The 13276-nt window shown below is 46.9% G+C and overlaps 1 protein-coding gene across 4 annotated transcripts in view; it reads left to right on the top strand.

Annotated features, from left to right (window-relative positions):
- Positions 1 to 13276, top strand: part of GSDME (gasdermin E) — a 78758-nt gene that overhangs the window by 57055 nt on the left and 8427 nt on the right. For all 4 annotated transcript variants that reach the window (XM_064290085.1, XM_064290086.1, XM_064290084.1 and 1 more), the window contains exons 7-9: positions 4338 to 4502; positions 7492 to 7619; positions 10164 to 10362. In XM_064290085.1, the coding sequence (XP_064146155.1) occupies positions 4338 to 4502; positions 7492 to 7619; positions 10164 to 10362 (492 nt within the window). The remainder of the gene's footprint in view (positions 1 to 4337; positions 4503 to 7491; positions 7620 to 10163; positions 10363 to 13276) is intronic.

The following is a 13276-nucleotide window of genomic DNA, read 5'->3' as shown; positions in this document are numbered from 1 at the left end:
GGATACCCTCTGAGAGGGGTCCTGTTTGTCCTTTTCAACAGTGAGAGGAGGCCAACTCCAGGGTCCTTTGATGAAGCTGGGAGGGGCATCTCAGCCACTCAGTATGGCCCCTTCCTCTCTAGCAGTGCCACCACCCCCTGCCCCTGCCGGCCACACATGTAGACAATCAGAAACACCTTTTTTATTGTCTTGAAAAAGCCTTGTACTTTTTGTACAATTAGGGATTAAAAAAATTATTTTAGTTTTTTGGTTGTTGTAAAAATATCTATACCACATTTGCCAATTTAACCTTTTCCACGTGTGCAATTTAGTGGCATCAATTACGTTAATCATGTTGTGCACGCGTCACCGATATCCACTGCCAAGTTTCCCATCACCATGAACAGAAACTCACTGCTTCCTAAACAATGGCTCCCCACTTCTAACAACTTACAATTAGGGTTTTTCCAGTGTCCTTTTGGCTGAAATTTCCCATCGGCTGACCTGTGGACATGGATCTGTTGTTTCCCACCTATGTCCCGAATCTGTCCACTTCCCCACAGGCCCACTGCCTCAGAGGCCAGCATCTCCCCCTGTGTTCCCGCCACAGACTCTTCATTGGCTCCTCCGCCTCTCTGATCTTTCCCCGTCTGTTCCATCCTAGCTATGTATCAGTGTGAAGATTCTAACACAGGAATGCGATCGTTTCACTCCCCTGCTTGTACAGCCTTCCATGGCTCCTGTTGTCCCAAGGATAGAGTCTGAGCTTCTGGGTGCGTGACGGTCTAACCTAGCTATGTCTCCAGACTTCCCTCTCGTCACCAGCACCAGTCAACCAGGTGGTCTTGCCACAGTCAGCCTGCTGTCCTGGAATGAGCCCCTTTGTCTCTTACTCCTGAGTGCTATGCCTGCTGCTTCTCCTGTCTGGAACACACACTCCCTGTCTTTGCCTGGCTCACTCCTCTGGAATCTGCATCACCCAAGCAGCCTTTGCTGGTCTCATCCCACCTGCCACTCTGTGTTCAGGAACATTTCTATTTCCTCCAGCACCACCGTTAGCCCCAATGCTCCCTCTTCCCACACTTATTGTCATGGCCTGTGCTTTAGTCCTTTTGTATTTGTGGCCCCCAGTACAGCGCCTGGCACAGAGTAGAGGGTTCTTTCACATCCTATGGATGAAGGAGACTGATGAAAGCCTTCCGGGGCTGTGCCTGTGTCAGGCAAGAGTGGTGTTGGTGCCATGGACTCTGAAAGTCCTAGTTGGTTCAGCATTATTTTAAGGGCAGCACAGGGCTCCTGATTGTGTTTATGGCTGTAAAACAGTCATGGCCCCTGTCTTCTTGTTCTCTTCCTGCCCTGTCTCCGTAAATACTGGCCAACCATGCTGCCTGGGCCAGCGACCTGGACTTAACAGAAAAGAACAAATGACTGTTCACCTTTTTTCCCTTTATTTCTATGCTTCAGTTGAAGGAAGAAAACTACTCAGGTTTGAAGTCTTTCCTCCATGTAGTGTGGGTGTGTTACTTTCAATAAATAATGCATTCAGCTGTGGTTCTGTGGAAAAGGGGGAATGGTCTGAGACAACAATCTGATTGCCTGCCATGAATCCCATCGAGTTCTGGGATGAGGTGGTCTCTCATCACTGAGCCTGCATGCTAAGTGCTGAGAACAGTCCTGAAGCTGGAGCTGGAAGGATAGGGACCCGAGTCATTACCTGGGGGCCTGTCACACTTATTCCAGCACCCGGTGCAAAGGGCAGAGCCTGGGACACCTGCATGCCCAGCAAGTGGGAATCAGCTGACTGAATAGATGAAGGATTGATTCACTTGTCTTAAGACAGACCTTGTACCTTTATGGGTGGTGGGGTCGTTAAGTGTTTGGTTGCTAACCAAAAGGTCATCAGTTCGAATCTACTAGCTGCTCCTTGGAAACCCAATGGGGCAGTTCTACTCTGACCTGTAGGGTCACTATGAGTTGGAATTGACTTGATGGCAACGGGTTTGGGGTTTTTTTGGGAGTGCCCACAAGCAAATGAAAATGTGTACTAAGATCCAAGCCACCCATGTTTCATGCAAATACCAGGCTCAGCATGTTTTTATTTGATAGCCCTTGCTTAAGGGGACAAATTATCAAACAGAAGCTTAAAGAGAACCCAAATTCATGTGCTGATTTATTGTTTTTGCTTAGTAAAGACGTAACTATTAGATTTTTACCAAAAGTTAGATACCTTAGCTGGGCTCTCAAATACAGAAATGTTTAAGGAAATGTGTCTTTTTATCATTTTTAAAATACTTTTTATTATGAAACATTTCACATATGTACAAAATAATGATAAAAATATAAAGAATCCCCACATATCTACCATCCATCTTCAATAGCTAGGGCAAGTCACATTTCATCCATGCCTTCACCCACCTGTCCCACCCCCAATGGATTATTGTGGAGTAAATACCCAGCATTATATTGTTTTGTCTATAAATATTTCAGTATCTCTAAAAGATAGTTTTTTTTTTTTTCTTTTTGGTACTGTAGATGAAGGTTTACAGAACAAACTAGCTTCTCATTAGACAGTTAGTACACATATTGTTTTGTGGCATCGTTTACCAGCCCCACGACATGTCGACACTCTCCCTTTTTGACCTGGTATTGCCTATTAACAGCTTTCCTGTCCCCACCTGCCTTCTCATTCTTGGCCCTTTAGTCTCTTTTTGTTTTATGGGACTGTCTGATCTTTGGCTGAAGGGTGAACCTCGGGAGTGACTTTATTACTGAGTGGAAAGAGTATCTGGGGGCCATACTCTCGGGGTTTCTCCAGTCTCTGTCAGGCCAGTAAGTCTGGTCTTTTTTTGTGTGTGTATGAGTTAGAATTTTATTCTGCATTTTTCTGTAGCTCTGTCCAGGACCCTCTTTTGTGATCCCTGTCAGAGCAGTTGGTGGTGGTAGCCGGATACCATCTAGTTGTGCTGGACTCAGTCTGGTGGAGGCTGTAGTACTTGTGGTCTGTCAGTCCTCCAGACTAACCTTTCCCTTGTGTTTTTGGTTTTCTTCATTCTCCCTTGCTCCAGACGGGGTGAGACCAGTGGAGTATCCTAGATGGACGCTCAGAAGCTTTTAAGACCCCAGATGCTACTCACCAAAGTAGAATGTAGAACGTTTTCTTTATAAACTATGTTATGCCAGTTGGGCTAGATGTTCCTCAAAGCCACGCTCCCCACAGCCCTCAGCCCAGTAATTCGGTCCCTCAGGGAGTTTGGAAGTATCTGTGGAGCTTCCATGCCCTTGCATTAGACCAGTTGTGCTGGCTTCCGCAGTATTTTATACTGTTAGAAGATAGGGTTTTTTTTTTTTTTTAAAAAAAAGACTAGTTTTGCCTTTACTGGGGCCCTGGTGGCGCAGCAATTAAGAGCTCAGCTGCTAACCAAAAGGTTGGCAGTTCAAATCTACCAGTGGCTCCTTGGAAACCCTGTTGGGCATTTCTACTGTGTCCTGTAGGGTTACTATAAGTCGGAATTGATGAGACAGCAATGGATTTGATTTGGGTTTTGTTTGTTTGGTTTTTTTTTTTTTTTGGCCTTTACTGAATTTTACATAAATAGATTCATATAGAGCGTTTTCTTTTGTGTCTGACTTTTTCACTCAACGTACTGTTTGTGAGATTCATTCATACGATTACAGAAATCAATAGTTCATTTCTACTGCTGTGTATCATTCTATTATTTTGTTTTTTAATCATTCTATTTATTAATGAAAAAAATTGAGACTTTTTTTAAAAACGTAATCACCGTTTATACACCTAAATATACTAACAAGAATTCCTTATTGTCATCAGTGTTCAGATTTTCCCAGTCTTTCATACGAGTAGCATTTTGTTTGTTTAGGGTTGGCTTATTGAAATCTGGAGCCCTGGTGGCGTAGCAGTTAAGCATTCGACTGTTAACTGGTAGTTCAGTCGGAAGTTCGAATCCACCAGCTGCTCCTTGGAAACCCTATGGGGCAGTTCTACTCTGTCCTGTATGGTCTCTATGGGTTGGAATTGACTAGACGGCAAAGGGTTTGGTTTTTTTGTTGTTGTTCAAATCAGGATAAGGTAATATTTCTGTTGTTTGAAAGACTGATTCCTGCCTGTTCAGAGTACACACTACTGAGCTTTATGTTACGAACAACCATGTATTTGTGTTTGTAGGATGTGGCTGGGTATTTTGTTCAAACAGAGCATAACTTACATAGAAAACAGGTTTTACAAGGGTAAGGGAGTGGGCGTGTCTCCCTACTCTACCATGAGTTAGGTAAGGCCAAGGGTCTGAGATGTACCAATAAGTGACTCTGTGCCTTGCTTGTCCTTTTCTCCTGTGTTACAGAATTCTGTCTCCTCCGAGGGAAGCACGGTGGCTTTGAGCACGAGAAGACAAATGACTCCATCTACCTGGACCACACGGTCTTTAGAATGTTTGCCTTTGCGGACATGCCAGATATTGGGCATGGAGTGTCTTCCCCGGGCGGGCCCTTAAGTGCTTTAAAACAAGGTATTGCCAATAGTGGGGGCATGGTGGGTGAGTGGCTAACTGAGCATAGACTCCAAGAGTTGGTGTGACCTTTAGCATCAACATCTCCCCATTTTATTAAGGACTCTCAGTGGCCCCATGGAAAACATTTGAAAACAGAGAGGATGGTGCCTCCAACAACCGTGGTCACCTCGTCAGGATTTACCTTGATTGGGATCCTAGGGGACCTCAGCTGTGGACACCATATTTTGAGGAAAGGGTGGGAGCGGGGGGGGGGGGGGGGAATAACAAACCTGTTACCACTGAGTTGATTTCAACTCCTGGTAACCTCATGTGTTATGGAGTAGAACTGTTCCATGGGACTCTGTTGACTGTAATCTTTATGGAAACAGATTGCCAGGGCTTTCTTCTGAGGCACTGCTGGGTGGGTTTGAACCACTAACCTTTAGGTTAGTAGCCAAGTGCAAACCATTTGTGCTGCCCAGGGACCTCTACCCTGAATGGGGCAGGGGTGGGAGATTGAGGAGTGAAGGAGCCAGGGGCCTGGCATTTTTGTTTCGTTTTAACCACAGAAGCTTTGTTGACTACTAAGAATAGCTAGTCAGCAGCAAGGATAGAGAACCCCAGTTTTGCATCTGCTTCGTTATATTCTAAGCTTCAGTGCCAAGATAAACAACACTTTGTCAGTGTTGCACACTGCTCTCACGGAGGCTCTTCATCCATACGGCGTGAAGACATGGTGCCACGGTGTCCACAGAGGAGGAGGAGCAGTTACCCAGACACGCCTGCCGTAGTCCTTTGCTCCCCACGGCACCTTGTGTTTTAAAAAGCTCTTTTGTTGGGTTTGGGGTTTTTTTGGTAGATGGGGGAGTGCAGGGGGGCAGTAAAAGCAGAGGAGTTGGGGAGCTGGGCAAGGAAAAGGAGAAAACATAATTAGGTATGAGCTCAGGAGAAAGAACTTGGGAAAGCTCAGAATGCGCTCTGGCTTGCACAAGGGTTAGAGGAGTTGACTGTCAGGCTTCAGTGGGGCCCAGACCAGAAAATGTTTTTGTCAAAAAGGTCAATGTTAGAAGACATGGCAGTGAAGGTTTTCCCATCCTAGGAGTCCCTGGGCAGTGTAAACAGTTAATGTGCTTGGCTGCTAACCAAAAGGTTGGGGGTTTGAGTCCATCCGGAGATGCCTCAGAAGAAAGGCCTGGGGATCTACTTCTGAAAGGTCACAGTTATTGAAAACTGTGTGGAGCACAGCTCTATTCTGACACACATGGGGTTGCCCTGAGTTGGAGCAGACTTGATGGCAACTGGTCTTTCCCCATCTCATGCAGAATATCCTTGCCAAATATACTGAATCAGAATCCACAGTTTAACAAGATCGCCAGGTGATTCTTATGTGTAACTTCCTGGGCACTTGTTAGCAATGCAAATCGTCAGCAGTGGTTCGAACTGGAAATAACCTGTCTGAAGCCCTGATAATTAGGTGTGATTTTTCAGGTGCTACGTGGTCAGTGTGGTGAGTTAGATCCCAGCAGCAGTGGCTTCACAGCCTTGACCTGCACTACAGGGAAGTGGAGACAGCCCATGAGCTGCTGCTTTCTGTAATCTTCCTACAAGGTCACCCTCTAAGTTGTCCATTTTAGTCAGCCTGTGAGTGGAGTGGGGAGGGGACTGGCCTGGCTTTTGTGTCCTTGGATCATAGGCCAACCAGGACAGTGCAGGGTAAGCTGGGGCTGGCAGAGACTTAGTAGTACCATCAAGTCAGCTCTGATTCATGGTCACCCCAGCTCATGGCATCACCATGTGTGTCAGAGTAGAACTGTGCTCCATTGAGTTTTCAATGGCTGATTTTTCTGATGTAGGTTGCCAAGCCTTTCTTCTGAGGCACCTCTGAGTAGACTCAAACTCCCAGTTAGCAGCCAAGCCCATTAACCATTTGCACTACCCATGGACTCCAGCAGAGACCTTGTTGTTGTTAGTTGTTGTCAAGTTGATTGTGACTCATGGCAACCCCATGTGTGCAGAGTAGAACTTTTCCAGAGGGTTTTCAAGGCTGTGACCTTTTAGAAGCAGATTGCCAGGCCTGTCTTCCAAGGCGCCTCTGGGTGAGGTCTTAACTGCCAACCTTTTGGATAATTGTGGAGTGCTTAACCATTTGTGACACCCAGTTTGTGTTTATTGGGAGCGTTTCTGCATATGTTGGCTACTCCTGTACCCATCCCTCTCTATAGGGCTTTCTACAACTGTTTGCTGGAGTTTGTCATCCACTGAGGTGGTACATTTAGCTATTATTATGTCCCTGCATATGAAAGCATTGTCTTATCAAGTTTTTTTTTTAACCCACTTAATTTTATTACAAATTTTTTACTATCTTAAAAATAATTTTTAAAAGATTATAAGGGAAGAGGCCCTCAAGCGGCCTGTAGACAATGGAAGCAACAGCAGAATGGACCTCAGTGCTCGTCCCGAGGAGGGGTGGAGAAGGAAAGGATGAGATAGCTGTGTTTGCCATGAGACCAGAGAGCCAGCCCCTTTGAAAAATGTGCATTGAATATTGGAGGATAAAAAGTCTGCCATGCATTAGAAGAATGGATGTGAAAAATAATGTATTTTGGAATCTGTACAGCTCTGAAGCAACATAAAAGTACTGACTTATATTTACGAATTGAGCCTTGATGATTTACTTCTACAGAAATCATGCTAAAAAGTGGTCTAGATGACTTTTCCAGAAGAGAATTGAGTAGACTTAATTAACATCTAGTGAGTCATCAGAGAATACACCAAAACCTGAAATACAAAGATGGACTTCTCTTTCTCTCTCCCTCTGTCCCTCCCTTCCTTTCTTCTGATAACAGTTTGGTTGGTTATTGAGAAACAGAGTCCCACTCTGACTTTGCAGGTGGAAATATCTATGAAAGAGCTGATGACAATGAGCTATAAAAAGCAAAGATGCTGTTCTTTGCTATAAGTCATGCACACCCGTTCTAAGACTGAGTATGTTCTGTTGCTTTCACAGAGGCTCTGCTCTTGGAGAAGAATTTCCACCCCTTTGTGGAGCTGCCAGAGCAACAGCAGACAGCTCTGAACAACATCCTGCAGAGAGTCCTACTTGACGATGAATTACTTATGGCCCTGGAAAGAGTGGTAAGGCCAGAGACCTCTCAAGGCAGTGTCTCCACCCTGGGTTTTCTAGAAATGTGGATGGGCCAGACCTCTTGGGACAAGACTCTGAAATTCTGTTAAAAATGTCCCCACATCCTTTGAACCCTAAACTTTGTCTTCTTTCTCTCTTACTTCCAGGCCCTTGGTTTTCTACCCACAGAAAGGTAGCTGACATCAGAAATAGAGGGGTACATTAGTTTCCTAGGGCAGCTGTAAGACATTACAACCAACTTGGTGACTTAAGACAATAGACATTCAATCTTTCAGAGTTCTGGAAGCCAGAATTCCAAAATCAAGGTGTTGACAGGACCACGCTCCCTCCAAAGGCTCTAGAGGAGGATTCTTCCTTGTCCCTTCTAGCATCTGGTGGCTCCTTACGTTCCTTGGCTTGTGGCAGCATCGCTCCAATCTCTGCTTCCCTCTTCACGTGGCCTTTCTCTCTGTGTCTCTGTATATGTTCTCTTTTTATGACTCTTATAAGGACTCCTATCATTGGATTTAGGGCCCACTCCAATCCACGATGATCTCATCTAGAGATTTTTACCTTAATTACATCTGCAAAAACCCTTATTCCAAGGGAGGTCTCATTCTGAGGCTCCACGTTGGGCATGTATTTCAGGGGGCCACTATTTAACCCAGTACAAAGGGGCTATGTGGCAGAGTCCAAAAAGTCACCCTATTTTATTTAAACAGAGAAGTGGGCCTTTGTATTTTTTCTGTTTCACAGCAGAAGGCTTTCCCGGGAAGGCTGAGCTCCTGTGAGTTGTGATGAGGGACATGCCAGCTGCCAACCTCTGTGCACTCACATTTTGTGTTCCTCTTCACTTAAGGGGGCTGAGGCTCTAGGAACCTGACTTATTCTGGTTTTGTTTTTTGTCTTGTTTCTCTGTTACGTGGAGAGTTTGAGCTCTGATGTAATGCTTTATGGTTTTCAGGAAAACATGCATATTATTTTTCCCTCTTGAAATTAGATTGTGCCATAAAGAGCTGAGTCACCAGTGCTGAACCAGCGGTGGTTGAAATGGTCTAGCAGCTCAGGGTACCTGTGCATTCTGGTGGATGTGGAGTCTGCGGAAGGGCCTGCTAGCCCCAGGGAAACACACATTTCAAAAAACCCATCGACTTTTACTTCTGAAAATAGCCCCTTCTGAGAGGAAAATGTCAGGCCAGCACCTTGTGGAAAGAGCATCAGCCACCCTGTCAGTTGTGGAGAACAGGCTGGCTGGGTGGTGGGGGAACAGGTGGCTTCATACAGAAGGATCTGTACCCGGAGGTACAGAAGGCGTGGGACCAGAAGGTGGTGCCCAGGCCACTAGGGCTGCCACAGGGGGCCCCACTCGATGGATGTGGCTGCCCAGGGCCCAGCAGGGAGCATGGCTGGGGGCTGGGGTGCTAACTTGAAAGCTTAAGCACCACTGTCTTAGTTTCTTAGTGCTGTTATAACAGAAATACCACAAGTGGCTGGCTTTAAAGAACTGAAATTTGTTTTCTCAGAGTTCCGGAGGCTAGAAGTCAGAATTCAGGGCACCAGCTCTAGATGAAGGTTCTTTCTCTGTCAGCCCTGGGGGAAGACCCTTGCCTCAGCTTCTGTAACCCAGGCATTCCCTGGCTCCTTGGAGATCTCCACGTGGCATCCATCTTTCCCCTATTTGTGCTTGCCTGTCTATGCTGCTTTTTATAAATGTAGGACACACCCTACACTCTTAGAGCCTCATTAACATAACAAAGTCCTATTCCCAAATGGGATGACATCCACAGGTATAGGGGTTAGGATTCCAACACATAAATTTTGTGGGGACACAATTCAGTCCATAACAACCATGATGACTCTTTATATTCCCCTCTCCCCATGAGTCGGAATCGACCCCAATGCAACTAACAACTACAACCCCACCTTGTGCATGTGATCACTTGTACCTGGTCCCTGGTACAATTCTACAGCCCGACCCTGGCCTGGAAGTTTCTATCTAATAGTCCCTGCACACCTCCTCCCCTGCTGGGCAAGCTCAGTTTGCTGTCTCTGTATGAGGACATTTAACCCCAAAGATTAGTAATTTTGAAAGCTCAGGGTCTTCTTCCTTTGTTGTTGGGTGACCCTCTGTCAATTCCAACTCATAGCGATCCCATGTGACATAGGGTTTTGTAGGCTGTAATCTTAACAAGGAAGCCGTGGTGGTGCAGTGGTTAAGTGCTACAGCTGCTAACCAAAAATGTTGGCAGTTCGAACCTACCAGGTGCTCCTTGGAAACCCTATGGGGCAGCTCTACTCTGTCCTGTAGGGTCGCTGTGAGTCGGAATCGACTGGATGGCAGTGGTTTTTTTTTTTTTAATTAATCTTAAGAAGAGCAGATTGACAGGTCTCTTTTCCCTCGGAGCTGCTGGGTGGGTTCGAACCACCAACCTTTAGGTTAGCTGCCAAGGTTTCTTTTTGTTTCCTTTGGGAGGTGGTGAAGAGACTGGGGTGTGTGTTGCATCCCACCTTACTCCAGGCTCACCACCCTGCCTCCTCTCCCCTCTGCCCTCCAGTGTGATGACGTGGCCAGCGGCCTCTCGCCCCCGCTGGCAGTGGTGGGGGAGCTGAAGCCCCCACAGCAGGAAGACCTCACAGCCTTCCTGCAGCTGGTGGGGTGCAGCCTGCCGCAGGGCGGGCGCCCAGGACAGGAGGACGCCCTCAGCAACCAGGAGCTCTTTTCAACAGCCTACTTCTTGGTCAGTGCTCTAGCAGGTATGCAAAAAAAAAAAAAAAAAAGGCTGTTGCTTTGAAATCGCTTTGCTTACTGTACATGCTTCTGGGGATGCAGAAATTATAATAATTGTGGGCAATTTGATACACATCATTCCCTCCCTTTCAGCAATACAAGTGGAAAGCTGAGGATGTTTACATGCTTACCATGCAAAATCATAGACTTTAGCACCAAGGAGGCCTTTCTGCCCTCCTCGAGCCTTCTCCACCACCTCCAAAAGTACTTCTCCCCGCTTCCTGGAGGGGCTCTCGTGGGCACAACCCCTTGCCAACACAGGAAATAACCTTCTAAAAATACAGCCTGTGATTCACACGTGCCACCAGGTGAGCGGTGTGGCAGCAACATTCGTTTGGTGACTGATCTTCTCCAGCCTTTCAGCCCTCTGGTCCTCTTGTGCTGCAAACTTACCTTCCCTCCCTGAGTGCAGTGTGGTCACTGTCGGGGGCAGGGAGGGCCCTGAGAGTCTCTGGAGGCTGAGCTGAGCTGTGGCTGGGCCCAGCAAGGCTCCACAACTTCCCCACCAGTCACGAAATGGCCCCACAAGGGCAGTGGCATCCTGTAACTGTGAGTGGTGAAATCAAGAGTAACAACACTTCCCTCCCCACCACCTCGCTACCATTCCCCTCCAGAGCTCACCACACCAGGGGCCTGTGGTGTGAGAAGTGGTCACCTTGTATGAGGAAGCTGAGCTTTCACTTCCTTCTCAGGAAAGTAAGATGTGGCAAACCAGCCTCCTAGTCCCCACAGCATTCCTTCAAGGTGATGCGAGTCAGGGCCCTGGGTTCCTGATGCATCAGGGTTCCTCCCCAGCACCTCAACTCAGGAACGAAGGCCTAGGGACCTTCCGTCTTTAAAGGATTAAACAGAGAGAATGCCTCTCTCAGCTTTATAACCTGATGGATGTGTGCTCTATGTCTTGTGCCAAGTCATGAACAAAAGTTTTTACTGGTCGACTGGGACAGGATGTAAAACAGAGCCCTAGAGACCTGTTCCAATGTTAACATCAGTTTATCAGTCAGACTCTGGGTTCAGGCATCTGTCAGGGGCTAATCCACACGCCAGATTCTCCATCTCGTGAGAAGCCTTTTCTTCGCATAACCTATGACTTACTGAAACATTTTTATCAATAGGCTTGATCAATGATATCAGATACTTCGAATCCACCACAGCCGTCTTCCGCCTGAGCCAGGCAGGAAGGACATGGCCTCAGATTCTCTGTAACCTTGTACTCAGGCAGCCTCTCGGAGTTGATACATAACATTAAGCATATTTGCTGTTTCTGAGCTGTAAACTCAAGGATTGTGTCATCTTTAAATGTAGCTGAAAATCTCACAGCCGATTTCTAAGCCAAAGATGCCCTTTCCCAGCTGGCTGAACTGCGGTCTCATGTAGATGTAGGTCGCAGCAGAGGTCAGCTTCGGTGTAAAGCTCTTTCGTTAGTGCCCTCAGTAATCCTCGACAGCGCAGTTCTACTCTGTCCCGTAGGGTCACTATGAGTCGGAACCGACTCGATGGCAGTGGGTTTGGTTTTTGGTTTTCTCAGTAATACTCAGCCCTTGTGAGCTGACCTTTAGCTGCTACGACAGCGTGGTCTTCTCCCCTTAGAATCTGGGGAAAGTGCTGGAGCAGATGATTGGCTCTTCTCAGGTCCTCTTTCCAGCTTTCTAAGTAATCTAAGTTAACTTTTCAGTTTTGTAGTGCTTTTCCCTGTTTAAAGTACTCCAGTCCCAGCATCTGACCTTTCTCCTGGAAAGCCTGCCACACCACTCTGTGACCTTAAGCAAGTCCCGAACTCTCTGACTTCATTTGTAAAATAGAAACAGTACGTGCAGGAGCAGCCAGAATCATTCCTTTCAGTTCAGACGCCATTGCAGGAGCCTCTACTGTTTTAGGCCCTGCTGGGCCCAGAGGTAGGAGATGACATCCAGTTCTTGCCCTCAGGAAAATCAGGGTTGGGTAGTAGCATTAGATGGTAAGCACTGTGAGGCAGAGGCTGTTCTTTGATCCCATATCCAGAACACCTAGCACCATACCCAGAATAAAAACCAAACCAAACCAGTTGCTGTGGAGTTGATTCCAACTCATGGCGACCCCATGTATGTCAGAGTAGAACTGCGATCCATAGGGTTTTCAATGGCTGGTTTTGCAGAAGTAGACTGCCAGGCCTTTCTTCTGAGGTGCCTCTGGGTGGATACAAACTGCCAGTCTTCTGGTTAACGACTGAGCACTTAACCACTTCTGCCACCCAGGGACTACATTCTCAAAATAGTGAGTGGCTAAATGAGTAACATGGAACTAACATGTTACAAGAATAAGGGATCATGATGATTCCATGGAGCTTGGGAGCCCCCCTGAAAGTGAGGGGGCTGAAGCACAGGTTAGGTGAGATGCCTATGCCAGTGGCTCAGCCAGGACTTCACGCCCCTGGTGACTTTCTCCACCAGGCCACGTATACTTTCCATCTTCATATTACTGGTTTTGGATAAGAGCCTGAGAATTAGTTGAAAACTGTGGGTCCTCTCTGTAGGAGAATACACATGCAACACCTGAATGCAATTTTAGGGGTTTCTCTGGTGAAGTCATCCCCCCCCGGGGGCTGCCCCATCCTCCTGGCAGACATCACCTCCCTTGGGAACAAGCCACCATTCGTTCACTGAACTCTGCTGGGTCACAGCCCTAGCAGCAGAGTGCTGCACTTTATAAATAGGGCTGCTAATGAAGGAAGGAGGCTTGGTGAGTTCATAAGCAGCCCCTGGGCCAAATGACTCAGCAGTTGACTCGTTTTCTTTTTTGCCTTTTGAGGCTCAAAAGGTGGCTTGCTGATGTTCCGAGGGGATTGGGGTCCTTTTAGGAACTGCAGCTGTTTTACCCTGGGAGGCATCTAGAACCTGTGTT

Source organism: Loxodonta africana, chromosome 8 (assembly GCF_030014295.1).
Source record: "Loxodonta africana isolate mLoxAfr1 chromosome 8, mLoxAfr1.hap2, whole genome shotgun sequence".
NCBI classification, from domain to species: Eukaryota; Metazoa; Chordata; class Mammalia; order Proboscidea; family Elephantidae; genus Loxodonta; species Loxodonta africana.
Note: the sequence above shows the minus strand (reverse complement) of the source record. Positions and strands in the feature narration are given on the sequence as shown.